We start from the raw sequence: 14,149 nt of genomic DNA on the forward strand, positions 1-14,149 counted from the left end.
GAGAGCTGTACCATTTGTTCTATTTTTTTCTCTTTGGTCTACTTTTTAATCCGCCCTACAAAACTTGAACACTAAGTTTGGAGCCTGAGTCCTTCTTAAACGCTTCAAAATAAAGTTCTAAACTTTACATTTTATGACTGGACCTTTTCAAACCCCTTGACATCCTATATCCATAAAAAGCAAATCCATTTTTGCCTTCATTTTTTCCTCGGCGGCCTTTGGGGGCAGGTCCAAAATGGCATAAATCTTGTGGCAAGGTCACAGGCGCGGTACGGACCCGGTATTATTTGGGAGATAAATGTATAATTACCTCGCTTCTTAGACCAGAGAATGAATAATGCATTTGTTCAACATTATGTCAGGGAGGTGAGATGGAAGGAAGAGTAACCTGGTTTCCATTAGGTCGATTCTATTGACTCGAGAGGCAGAGAGAGAAAACGAGTACAGTAAAAAAAACGAAAAGTCACCATTGTTTTTTAACCTCATCTATTATTGACTGTCCTCCAAGAATTGCTATTCTCTTAATGAAATAATCGCCCTTGTCCTCCTTTTGCCTCTTCCTTATTCCCTCACTCACAGCAAAGCTGGTGTGTGGGGTTGCGGCGTGAGCTCAGCTAGAAAGTGCGTCACTTTGCTCATGTCCCCTGCTAGACGTGTCAGGAGGAAATTGAAAAAAAATATATAGATGACTTGTTCTTCTGAAATTCTTTTGAAAAGAAAATACGCTGAAACAGGAGGGGGCCTGCAATGAAAGGCAAAAAAAAAAAAGAAATTACAGGCAGAAATAGAGAAGCATGGAGGCACAACTTTCTCATCAGAGGCCAACAGATGTGTCCATGAGCTTTGGCCTACTGATCACTGTGTGAGCAGAGTGGTGCAAAGCTTTGATGGCGGTTAGCTTGAAAAAAAAAAAAAAAAACCCGAACGGCATAAACAAACAAGCAAAACCAGCCCCCTCAAGCCCAGTGTAGATTTCCTCCGCTGCTGGTGCCAAGACACACAAACAACAGCGAGGCAGCAAATCCCATTAAACCGCGTGTGGGGTGAAAACACGGCTCACATTTAAAACAAATACAAAGTTAATATGTATTTAGACTGCACAATGAGGAATAAACAATTTAAAACAGGCCACTGATTCCAGCGGGGCAAACTTGTTTTCACTTTGCAGGTGTCGCTATGAATTATGGGTCGCACACAGCAGGCAGTGACTCCGGGGCCACTGCAACAACATTTATTTAATCTGTGACAAAGCAACTACTGTAAGTCTGCCCATCCCATAGACGTTTAAAGAGAACTGGATACAGCGTTGGAGGCGGGCTCCTGTTAATTCCTATGAAAGTTGCTCAGTGGCGCATGAAGCCAAAATGGCCCGACTGTCGAGTGATTAAGTACCCGGATCATCTGGTGATCTTCCGCATCCATTGGGCCCATACAGCAGGAGCACTAGCGTTTTCCTTTAACTCCGCCTCCCAGCCCTCGGTCCAGCCGCAGTCTGGTTCTCATTCACATGAACGACAGCACAAAAATAACTCTGGATTCGGCTATTAGTGCATTTTACAACTTTTAGGACCTAATGATTTGAATAAGGGCTTTCCAGTGTTCGTACTGGGCAGTTGATTTACCTAAAAAAAAATGATCCGCTAATTCACAGACGTCTTTTTCCCAATGTAAGTCTATGGGAAAAAAGTATTTTTGGGCCCAATGGCATCAGGTGACGGACATGAAGGTTGTAATTGATGTTATTGAAATTCACAGCCACTATGCAAAATTTACCTCAAAGCCCGGTGCTCTTCCTGAAGGCTTGGCCCATCTACAAGTCAAATATACCTCCATAACATAATTTACTAATCCGGACAGGCTTGGTTTATTACCACTAATGGGCTTATATAATAACCATATTTTAACCAATAGTCCTCCTGCTTCTTTGAGTTTGTCTTAAATCACACAACATTTGCTGTGTCTTATTCTTACATTCTTATTTATGCTGTTGATTTTAACTATAATTAAAAAAAAAAAATCTGTTTGAATAATAGCACAAAAATGTATAAATATAAACTTGAGGCATTTTAGTCCAGACACTTTAAGGGTGCTTGTGGTTCTGGTTAGCCGGTAGCTCCCTGGGGTATGGTTTGCTGATTACATGCTCATGTTCAATGTGGCCCAAAACATAATGTAGGCGAAGCTGTACAGTAATTGCTGCCTAATCAATAGCGACACAGGTGAGTGCACTGTGCCACCAAAGCACATCTCTCTGACCTCAGGACTCGAGGGCGGTCATTAGCATATCTTTGCTGCACATTTCGTTCCTGCACCCAACTGTTGAGGCATTAATTATTCACTTATTTCTATAATTACACCGAGCAGTATGCCCCTGGTGTCAAAATGGCGGGTACACCCATGGTTGGAAAAAGGCACAGTTCTAGTTTTTGCTAAATACCGTTGTAGCGAGTCAGATAAAGAATGTAAATTGAGAATCGGAGTAGTTTCTAGGTTCGGATATTTCTGTAAGTGCGATCAAAATGTTTCCCCCCTCCGTCTTCTGCGCACAAGAGCTGCATAAAAACCAAGATGAACTGCTCCCCCAAAGAGCTAAAGGGAGCAAAAAGTCTCTTGAAACTCAACAATTTGGATTGGAAATTCCTTTACTAAAATTAGGGATCAAGGGTGGTTGGGGAGAGAGAGAGAGTGAGGGATTTGGTTGGTATTCAAATTCACTCTGAATGTGGTGTGACAAAAGAGAGAGAGAGAGTGTCAGAGAGGAAGAGAGAGAGAGAGAGAGAGGTTCTGAAACACAAAAGAAAGCTGCAGCACCGGGGTAAACACACGAGCCAATTGGGACGTCAGGGGAGCAGGAAGGCACTTGGTGAAGCCCCCCTCTCCCTCCTCCCCTGCTCTCTAGAATTCACTTATCCCTAAATCCCTTCCCCTACTTTACTGATAACAACAAGGAGCGGGCCTTGGGAGCTTAACATAGTGGCAAATCCGGCCGAGGGAGTGCTGTGCCAATACACTCTGCGACTCGGCTACGTCTGCAGGGATTAGAGCGCTTTCCGGGTTTCTTCACCGAGCGCGGCGTCTTGAAATGACTTTAATTTGTTTCATTTGAAATAAACTGCCCAGACACTCAGAGTTCAATTTTATGGATGACCTATCAACAGTGTTATCCAATCACTGTGTTAAGAGATGTTGGGTTTGTGTGTGTGTGTGTGTGTGTGCATTATCCGCGGTGTGTTATAGAAGGAGAGTTTGCGTCTGCATGTTCTAATAGAAAGAGACACTATGTACAGGCCTCCTTCCCCCTGTGTGTTTTTCTGCCTTCTCATTATGCGTGTTTGCTCTAATAAGTTAGCTTTACACATAAGTATAATAGAAGTGACAAGTGGAGCACCACACAAGGCAAAGCACTGTGAACAAAGGCTCCTGGGAACGCCCTGGACTTGATTTGATTTCTTTCTACACTGAGCAAGAGAGAGACGGCGAGATGGAGAAAGTGAGAGGGGAGACATTACGCCTGTGTCCTGTGCGCGATACCCGCACACTGGAGGGGCCTGGAGGGATCATGACTGTAAACCTCAGTGTGCTCGTGTCAGCTTCTACGGAGAAAATGGATTACACTTCCTCTTGTCTGTTTGAATAGAAACACAGAAGCACCCGTGTGCACTTGGCATGACCGTGAGAGGACGGCGAGCTTTATCCCGACACGACAGGCTGAGGCCGACCGGGCAGATCACCAGTGGTTTATGGCAAACACATCTTTTATGGATGTGCTTGCCTTCTGCGTGTGTAAATGTTTAGTCTCTGAGGGCATAACAGTGTCCATGAGTGGAAAAACAGGCACTATCAATTAACTGTGTGAGAGGCTCTGTCAGTATGCCAGATGTAAAGCACGCTGCACACGATAACGTGTACTAAATGTACAAATCATGTTTCATTTTGATTATTCGATTGCGAGCTCGAGCGCATAGCTTGCTAATTAAGGGTGCATGAACACTCATTACATTTAGCCACGTCACCCTTTAATCCACCTTATATCACTTGTATTACAGCAACAAGTCATGACAAAGGGACATGCTGCGACTTCAAACTGTTCCCAAGACGAGCTGCCCACTCAAAGCACAGTTGAGTGCCAGGGAAACTAGTTTTGTGCTGTGAAGCTCCCTTGTGTGGCAGCGCTGGTGCATCTAAGCTCAGATGGCCCCGCAACGGTACGCTGCGGGAGCCTTAGTGGGAGTATACATACAACAAACTCACAGCACTTCACACCCCGGACCTCCTGCAGGCATCCTGGAGATGCTATTGTGCTCCCAAAGCAAGGGTCTGTTCAGATTTGACAAATGTTAAACTTTTATGAGTTATCTCTTAGTTCTGCAGTTGAGTTGTGTGATTAATAAAATGATTGACTACAAAAGAGTGCTGCGAAATCAAATCAGATCCAAATGGCGCTTTATCAAGCAAATTTCACGGTAATTAGGTGATAATTAGCAAGTAACCTATTTGAAATTTCTTTGGAATTACAGCCAAATTACCCCAATATTTACCTCAACATTTATTGAAAATTACTTTATTATAAACATTATTTAATAAATATATTCCCTTATTTCCCAATAGCTGGCAATTAATTTAATACATTTCCAGGAAAAGAATACAAAGTTCTTTGACATGCTTTATTTCCATGTCTGATGATAAATAGATAATAATTAGCAAATAACTTCTTTGAAATTTCTTAGAAAAACTCCCTGAATCATTACATTAGCTACCAGGTTACATTTGTGTGGACAATAAGTTGCACAATGGTGAGGTTTTTGCCTGATCAGAAGTGTCTTCCATTAGTTTTGGTTTTCCACCTCCGATGATTTATTTAAAAGTAATTTTTGATCAATTTTGAGGTAAATATTGGGGTAATTTGGCAGTAATTCCATTCCATTTTTTTTTTTTTTCTCTATGCCCATCTTGCAACCCGTGGAAATTGTTTCACGACCACCTTGGTGGTCCTGACCCCCAGGTTGAGAACCACCGGTATAGTATACATTACGCAACAATAAGCTGCTGTCTGGGTTTCATTTATTCTTCCCTTCTTTGTGCATTACCCCCCTGTGTGTGCAGACTGTGTAGAGACTCCGGCGGTATAATACAGGCCTGTGCCATGGGGAGAGGCACCGGGCCAAGTCATACTCCTGCCATCCACAATCCATTCAACATGCGACACACCACGAGAGCCTCTGTGTTGCTGGAAGGGAGCAAGCACTGATACCCTCTTAATGTTTTTTAAGCTGGGCCCAAGTGAAAAATTGCTAATGTGCAACAAAGCCCAGACCCTGGTGATCGCGACTGAAACCTTGGCACAGAACTATACTGTATTTTGTGTTTTGTCTGGCATCTGAAGGGAATACGGTAATTACTTCTTTGTTTGTGATTGCAATTTTACACCTGCCGCCCCCCGAACCGTGTTTATTTAAAATAATCCCGCTTGTTCGGATCATTTAAATGGACTTTCATGCTATGTAAGTGGAACTAGTTGGATGAATGGATTCCAGTATGGTCAGGGAACAGGGGTGGGTGTTCAGGTGGGATGCAGCGCAACTTGCACCTCAGCCTACAACTGAAGCAACACCACAGTCACTTATATGATGAATTTGGGCATGTTGCACAGCCTTTACCCAAACCAAATTACATGTTGTCTTTTTCAACATCATTTTCATGTCAGGCTCCATGTCTGAGGCACATTCAGGAAGTTCTCAGCACAGCGGGGAGGTGAACATCCACTCACCCGAGCACTCTGTCCGGCAATGAGCTGGTCATCTTCAGTCTGGACACTAGTCCTGCTGCGAGTATCATAGTCCTCCTGTTCAAAGTCAGAGTCATCTTCCAGCTCCTCTGGAGTCTGTGAGAAAAACAAAGACAAAGCCGGGCAAACAGTTCAGAGAGAGAGAAACTGGAAAAATAAATAAATCATACGACTCCTAAATTGACAGTTGAAAAGAGCGACTTTGACTTCATGCCGCATTGTGTGGGAATCTAGAGTAACAGACAGCATATGTTCCTGTGTTGTCGTCCGGTATACATTGCCTCATCTGGAATCTCAGCTCAAACCAAACTCAGCATATGACGGACAGAGATGTAAAGTCTTCATCATCTGGATAACACACCTCCTTCCCTCACCTACACTCTTCTGTCAAATTAAATTACAAATGGGTGACACTCTTTGAAATGTTGAATTATAGGTATTTTTTCAAATTAACAGCATTAATGCATTAGCTTTGGTGGAAAGTGGCAGTTTTCAGTACTTTTTAACTCAGAAATCATCAAGCAAACAATGTGATGAAATGTAGAGAGTATACATGGCAACAATTACAAAACAGAAAAATGAAGATGTGAATTTACAGGTCCCATTTTTAAAACACCTGCACCAGCAACTGTAGTTCCATACACATTGGCGTTAAGTAAGAGGATGCCAAAAAAGCGTTGTCAAGTTTTAGTGAATTAAAGGGGCTGACTGTAATTTGTTTACACTGGAAAGAGACGGTGCAGGCAGAGTATTTAGGGATGCTTTTCTGTATTTGGTCACCAGGCTAGTGTTATTTGCAGAAATATCTGTTAATAAATTGCTTGAAACCTTGAAAACATTTCATTTAGTTTGAAGCTACGACTCAAAGATTAGAGAATTTTTTTGTTCTCCGTCAACGTTGGTGTTGTTGCTTTCAAGAGCCACAAATGCAAAGTTATAAATGAGTAAAATATTTTTTAATCTGAGGGTTTGTAGTAAAACATTCACACTAAAGCGAAATCTGCTCATAACAGGGCTATATCTTTAATTAAGAGGAAGCCCCTTAAATGTAACAAAAAGTCTGCTGTATTGCTTTTTATCTGTGTACATTAATATTTTCAGATTGTCTCTCCACAATAATCGTATGTTTATTTAGAGTCTTTGAAGAGCTATCATTAAACATTGCTGTGTGGCCCTTGTAATTGCTTAACGTTATTCTTTTAAAGTAATGACAGTCCTTTGATTCATCTTATTTTTATTTCCAAAGAAAAAAAAAAATCATCTGAATCACAAGTGTCATGTAATGAAGGAAATTACTCCACCATACGAAATAATTGGAAAAAGCATCGGGAGCACGAGCAGTTAGCGGGAAAATTACAATTGAATTGAATTTTTTTTTTTTTTTTGCATTTCAAAGTGAGAGATTAAATGATAAATAAGCACTAATTAAGATTAGCGGGTTAGCTAGTTAACTTCAACACGGGCTTGTTGATCTCATGAAGCCGGCTCACTCTTTTATACTGGGCTACATCACCATGGTAACCAATGCTGGATGGTTTACCTGCTGCTGCAGAACAGACTGTGAGATCAAAACATGTATATGTGTAAAGTCATCATTCCTACATGATGCTGACATTTAGAAAAGGTCCTGCATTCACAGCGCTGTCACAGTTATCCTTGTGAAGACAGTTATTCTATTTATATCCTGCCTCTCCATGATGATTAATTGTGTCAGAGATATAATTACTGTTTCACATAAAACTAGTGCCCACACTGGCTTTAAAGCAGGACTTCAACCAAACAAAATGTTGCTAGTAGACCAAAACCGATGACAATAATTCATTCAATTTAGTGCATTCTGGCGTAGGCTAGTTTGTGATGAATGTCCTTCATAGTGTTCCCAACAGTGGTTGATCCAGTGTGACTCTTTGAATAGAACATCCTGTAATGGACTCATTGAACATTTTTTTTTATATATACAGTATAGTTGGATTTATTTAGTTATTTGAATGATTGCTTTTTTTGTTTGGCTTTACTAGTTATGTGCCTGTGTTCCTATTGAATCCCACTAAATCAAAACTATTTTTGATTTGATTTTTCTGACCTAATTTTCCCCATGGGAAATAAATAAATGTCAAATTTAAACACACTTGACAACCCTTCCTCTCTTCACGTGAATGCATTTATAGCTGGATCACAAAATCCAAGGTAATAGAACCAGCTGTGTGAGACTGGTCGTTCATTTTAATGGGGCCACTGGGTTGGCACAGTGCAGGTGTAGACACAGAGGGCAAAAAAAACACAATGTTGTTCAGCAAAATACATACCCAGTAGATTGCTTTGTTATTGTAATTTTGGTGTTAACCTCGTGATCATCGAAACAGAGGATACAATTATTGCTATTGTGTTGATTGTCAAAACTTGTCTCATAGAGCAACGTGTCCTCATACAACGGTTCGTATGATATCTTACAAAACGTTATTCCTCATTTTTCGTGTGTCAATTTCCACTCCAGTCTTTTCAAAAGAAACTTCCGTCTTCACATGAAAAAAATTAGTTAGATTTAAGCAACAAAAATACTTCTACAAAAAGATCGTGGTTTGGATTAAAATAACTTCGGAAGTGGCGTAGCTTAAGTACGGAAGTTAAGTGACAAATAAATCATTGACTTCTGGTTTCACACAAACACTTGTCTCCTGAAAAAAAGGCAAACGTCTGGTGTTTTTTTGACCCGCCCATCCACCCCGACCTCCTCCCTTCACTTCGTTTGTCGCTCTTTATACTTCCTGTTTCATAATCACGTGGATCACATACAAATAGATTTTTTGGGATATATATATGAATCACATTGCATTACTTTTCGCAGTTATAGCTACGAACGGTGTATGAGAATAGCCTTCATGGTATTATAAAACACTGTGCAGTGTTATGGCATCTGATGAGCCTTTAAACTCAAGGATCTATTATTAAAGCCAGCCTTTCTTGGATTGCATCTCATCGTCTCACTGGGACCTGAGACAACATGCCCCCATCAAGGCGCCCCTCTTGCATTTCTGTAATGCAGTGCTACTTTAGCTCTGAACTTCCAGCAAAAGTTGAACTCTCTGCTTGAGACCGGCTGTACTGTAGGTCAGTTTGTTGGGAATAGCAGAGAGAGTAAACACCGGATATATATTCAGTTGCCAGTCTCCAACCACGGTTCAGTTTTATACACGTTCCATTGTACTTGCTACTCCATTGCACTATTCTGCTCTCACTGTGTGTGTGTGTGTGTTTGTGTGTACGTGGGTACATAAAGGCCAGGACAAAACTATGTTTTCGAGAACTTTCATTATGACTTTACACTCTTCTCAAGACCTGCCTCCATTTATAAACACTGTGGAGAATTGATTTCTTAATCCATCGACTGCTCATAAGATCTGTGCTGTAAAAATTCTAAAGGAGCCATTACTCGGCTTAAGTGGGAGAAAAATAACACGGGCGCTTAAAAAGGCGCGCACAAAAAAAACTATTACACGTGGCACCAACATTTTGCTATCTATATGATAGAGTTAGACAACAGAGAAGGCAAGGATCTTCCAAGTTGTTTCCGCAGAAAGTAATTGAACTTGGATGGGATTATGAAGCCAGCTGGTCCCGGGCAGTTCAAAGCTGCCTGTTTTACATTATTTACCAACATCAAATTATTTTCCATAATTAGATTTTTTCCAGAGCTGCACTGGGAAACCTTCCAGCCTGCATAAAGTTGAATAAATGAATTACATGGTGAAGAGAGAGAAGGGCCAGTTCGGGTGAAAAATGCAGATACTGTAACATCAGAGTGAGGATGTGAGGCGGTAGAGCTGCTGGTGTCATGTTGTTATGCAGCATTTTTTTTTATAATGACATGCTGTAAAATGTTCTGCCAGCATTATAAAACAGATCATGTGACAGGTGTGACATCTCAAAGGGGAATTCAACTGAATTTTAGATTTCAATTATGTTCGTCTTCATCCTTAGGGCAGATATATTTTTGTCATCGTCAGTAGCAGTTTGCTCTAATAATGTACCACAGATGTGTAGCTAGAATTAGAGTCTGTAAAGGTGACAACTTTGTCTCGAGAGTCCTGGGGATGAATCCAGTGACTCAGGAAATTATTAATTAGAGGGTAAAAACGACAATAATATATGGACTGAAGTGATTGTAGATTGCAAAAATGTTTTAATCAAATATGCTTAAAGCTGCAGTGGGTACACATGCAGGAAATATAATTCAAAAAAGTTATTTTTTATAAAACGGTCGCTATATCCTGACAGTAGTACATGAAACAGGTAATCTGAAAAAAGTCATGTGCCTCTGTGTCCTTTGGTGTCCTCCGGTGCTCCTAATGGCATCTGCAAGATTTCCCAGACTGGAGGAAAACAGCCGGACAGTAACAGAATATTAATTCATATTTGATCAGCGCTCCTTAGTTTGACCGTTTAATCGGAATTCGCGAGTGATTGACATCTGCCTCCATTGAATGAACAGCCAACAGGAACGCTCTATCTCTGAAATGACCTGTGATTGGTCAAAGTCTCCCATCACGGGCTAGATATATTTTTTGAAAGCCTGAAAACAGAGCCATGAGGAGGTGCAGAAGTCTAGTTTTCTCTCAGAGCACTTGAATTATAATATGCTGAAAGGTTTATTTTGGAATTTTTGCCCAATGATGCCAAAAATATTCTGTCTACTGCAGGTTTAATACAGACTCATTGACTGACTATTCAGCAACACTAGGAAATAAACTATTCAGATGTGTTCTTTAACAAAATACCCATTCAAATGTTTTAAATATATGGAGGAAGGCAGAAATAAATTACTGCACTTGGTCTTGGTCAGCATTTCCAAACACATTCATTTCTGTCGAACTCTTGCTGAGCATTCAAACCATTTCAGAGTATTTCAGTGAGTGTTTTCCTTTTCAGAGGAGGTAAAGGACATACCCTTATCATGAGGACAGCTTTCCTGATGTCACGGACGCCGTCGTAGACCAAACGGGACGCGTCGATGAACTCATTCTCCTCAAAGGCCTGTGGAGGGTTCGTACTCAGTGCCTCGATAGCAACCTCCACTTGTTCAGCAAAACGGGGCATGACTGCAGGGAGAAATAGGTAAGGGAGGGAGAGAGAGAGGGAGAGAGAGCAAAAGAAAGATATGAGAATCAGTGTATCACATGTGTTAGTAATCTTTCAGAATGGGTGCAAGCTTATCAATTTGAAAAAAAAATGGCATGGTGAAGGCAAGATTAGTGTGTAGTTTCTCTAGTTGAGGCCATGATCACAACCTTTTCATCTCAAATTTCCCTGCGTCAGTCTCTGCTCACTTGTGCACTTCAGGAGAAGGCGAGATGTCACCGCTAAACCGCTGTGTATGCGACAATATGCCGTTCGCGAGTTGCACGCCAATTAGCTATTTCACCTCGGCTTACCCAACAGGAAGATTGGCCCGTCTGTCACAGATCTGTTAGTGTGTACACTGGCGTTTGGCATGTGGAAGTGTGTGTGTAACCTGCGAGAAGATGTACAAGGACGCTAACGTGCAAGCTCAGCCTGTCAAATCACAATAAAGGGAAACAAATTCATCAAAGTCCTTTGAGCCGAACAAAAGCCAAGCAACAAAAGAAAAGTCCCTATTGATCATAAAAATGGTTGGTTTTGTTGTCAGTATCAATTGGCCAGACCCGATGGAAGAGCTTTATGCTCTTTGTGTTTTCAAATGAATTGTGCTGCTGAATGTGAAAAGATATTATTAAATATTCACAAATACGGACTGAATGTTTGAATATTTAGCAGGCTACCTTTCTACGTAATCTCCTGTTGAGTCACAATAATTGAATGCAGAGTTTAATAATGTGTTTTTTTTTGGGACTCTGTGCTGTCGCGAATTATCATAACAAAAAGCTATGGTTTACCTGGACGGAGAGTCGTCATCCAGAGAAGGTCATTCTTCATATAGCTACTGTACTTTATTATCAATGGAGGGATTTTCAAACACCACAAATGCCTATAACTCCACCATTACTTGTGACTGTGCTGCAAGGCCACAACTCTAAAGATATTTTCTATGAGTTAATAATAATAAATATTTAGAAATTATTTAAATATAAGAAGAGAGACAAAATAAAGAGAAAGACAAAGTTTTTTTTTATATGTTAGACAAAGATGTCCCGGCTGCGTTTGAAATAATCTGCAACAAATATGTATACATAAAGAGTGGATTTCTGAAGAGCAGATACTTGGACTGATTTAAGACAACCCCCTTTTGAGAGGAGAAGACAGGTCTAATGAGGACAGACGGATAGGAAAAAGAAAAACAGGGGGGAAAGACAAATAAAGTATGGCAGCTTGGCTGGTGTGCCTCCACCAGAAAGCCAACTGTGTGATTTTATTATCATTCTCCACACTTCCCTCCTCTCTTACATGCGGAGTGAACTAAATCAATTAGCCAGCTTGCACTAAAGGTGTATCTGCAGTATACTTATTTGTCTGATATAAAACATAAGCTATATTTCACCCAACATAAAAGGCACTACAAGAAAGACTCTCCTTTTTTCTTTTCATTTTTAATTCAGTTTAATCCACTTACTGCAGAAGCATAAAATAGGCTTTTGGGAATTGCTGGGAAGGCGTTTTAAATAGAAATATTTAAATGTTCTCCAAGCTCTTAATGAGCAAAGTTGCTGATGGTAAGGAGCAATTTCACTCATTCCAGTTGAAAAATGATGAAGGGAATTAAATGTGACCATGTAGGAATGGATTTTTTTCACCCCCTAGGCTTAAGCATAGTTTAAGTGAGAAGTTATGGAAGTACAATGAACGCTTAAAAACCTCACAGCAGAGATGGCGTGCCCCAGCGAGGTGTTTAAAAAGCTCCCAACACCACAAACGGCACAGTGTTTGATGCCTAAACCTCAATTTTGCATGAAGACAGCTCAATTTAGGCAATTAAATACAAAAGTTAAAATCAGAAGCAATACAAACAAACAAAATATACAAACAAAACACACACTAAATCATCAAGTACAACTGTAAACCTAAAATTGGATGTTTGATTTGTATTGTTTTTGGAGGATACAGTTTAAACGCCTACGTTACAATGACATGTTGATTCTTTTAAAATGATACAGAATTAAAGGGATCCATGAAGACATTGCATATTACAAAGTATTATATTACTTATATCACTTTATTATAATTATAAATATACTACATTACTATTATATTGTTATTCTTGCATTTTTATGTTATAATTTATGCTCTATTATGGTATTTTTCCATATGTATTTCATAGTATTGTATTTGTAGTGCATAGTGTGTACATATTACATATACTGCATATATTATATATATATAATATTATATACTGTACTTTAAAGCAGCTATCATCAACATTTTTATAATAAATATTATATACATGAATAAGGATCATTTGATTACTTAAATGTGGAAGCAGTTGCTCTTAGTGATGAACCCACAGATATTTATCACCCCTAACTATGATTCCCCTCAGCCCATTGTTTCTGTTGTATGGCCCGCAATTTAACAATTCGTTACGTTACTTGTTTTATCAAAAAAATAATCTAGCTGAAAATTTGGGCTGACACTTCCCTCTGGAGTTGGTGGAGACCAAAACCAGAGCCACAGTAAAAGGAGAGTGAATACAAATAAATACATTCAACACCAATACTATTTGTAATGATAGTCCGCAGAAGTCCATGTAGGGAGGAGGTCGGTGTTATGGACGGGTCAAACAAACACAAACACAGGACTTTCACCCAGTGAAAAACAAAAGTCAACGTTCACTTATTTTAAAGAGGACCTATTATGCTCATTTTCAGGTTCATACTTGTCTTTTGGGTTTCTACTAGAACATGTTGACATGCTTTAATGTTCAAAGAAACACTTTATTTTTCTCATTCCTGCTGTGCTGCAGCACTCTGTATGAAATGCTCTGTTTCAGCTCCTTTGAGGGTGTGCAGGTTTTTATGTAAATGTGTTATTTTGTGACATCACCGCGTTACGGAAGAAAAGGCGGGACTTCAATCAAGGCGTTTCAGACAGTTCAGGAGCAGTGTTTCTGTGGGGGTGAGTAACTCCCTTTGGTGTGGACTTCGGGCCTTGTAACTTTGCAGACCTTTTACATGCACAAAAAAACTATATAACACACTAAAGGAAAGGGAAAAAGCACAAAAGCATAATAGGTCCTCTTTAATTTATGTCCGTAACTTAAAGTAAATAAGACAGCAAATGTAGTCATTTTAAGACAAACCATGATATTTTTTCACTAAACCTAACCAAGTCGTTTTGTTGCGTTTTTTTAGATTTGTTTCAATTTTTTAAAGTTAATCACATGTTTAAAACTTC

The 14,149-nt window shown here is 39.9% G+C and overlaps 1 protein-coding gene across 5 annotated transcripts in view; it reads right to left on the bottom strand.

Moving 5' to 3' along the window:
• The window catches only part of ctnna2 (catenin (cadherin-associated protein), alpha 2), a 382,091-nt gene that overhangs the window by 17,804 nt on the left and 350,138 nt on the right, over nucleotides 1–14,149 (bottom strand). For all 5 annotated transcript variants that reach the window (XM_074629996.1, XM_074629998.1, XM_074629997.1 and 2 more), the window contains 2 exons: nucleotides 10,730–10,881; nucleotides 5,768–5,881 (listed from right to left, as the gene is read on the bottom strand). In XM_074629996.1, the coding sequence (XP_074486097.1) occupies nucleotides 5,768–5,881; nucleotides 10,730–10,881 (266 nt within the window). The remainder of the gene's footprint in view (nucleotides 1–5,767; nucleotides 5,882–10,729; nucleotides 10,882–14,149) is intronic.

Source organism: Sebastes fasciatus, chromosome 3, assembly GCF_043250625.1.
Source record: "Sebastes fasciatus isolate fSebFas1 chromosome 3, fSebFas1.pri, whole genome shotgun sequence".
NCBI classification, from domain to species: Eukaryota; Metazoa; Chordata; class Actinopteri; order Perciformes; family Sebastidae; genus Sebastes; species Sebastes fasciatus.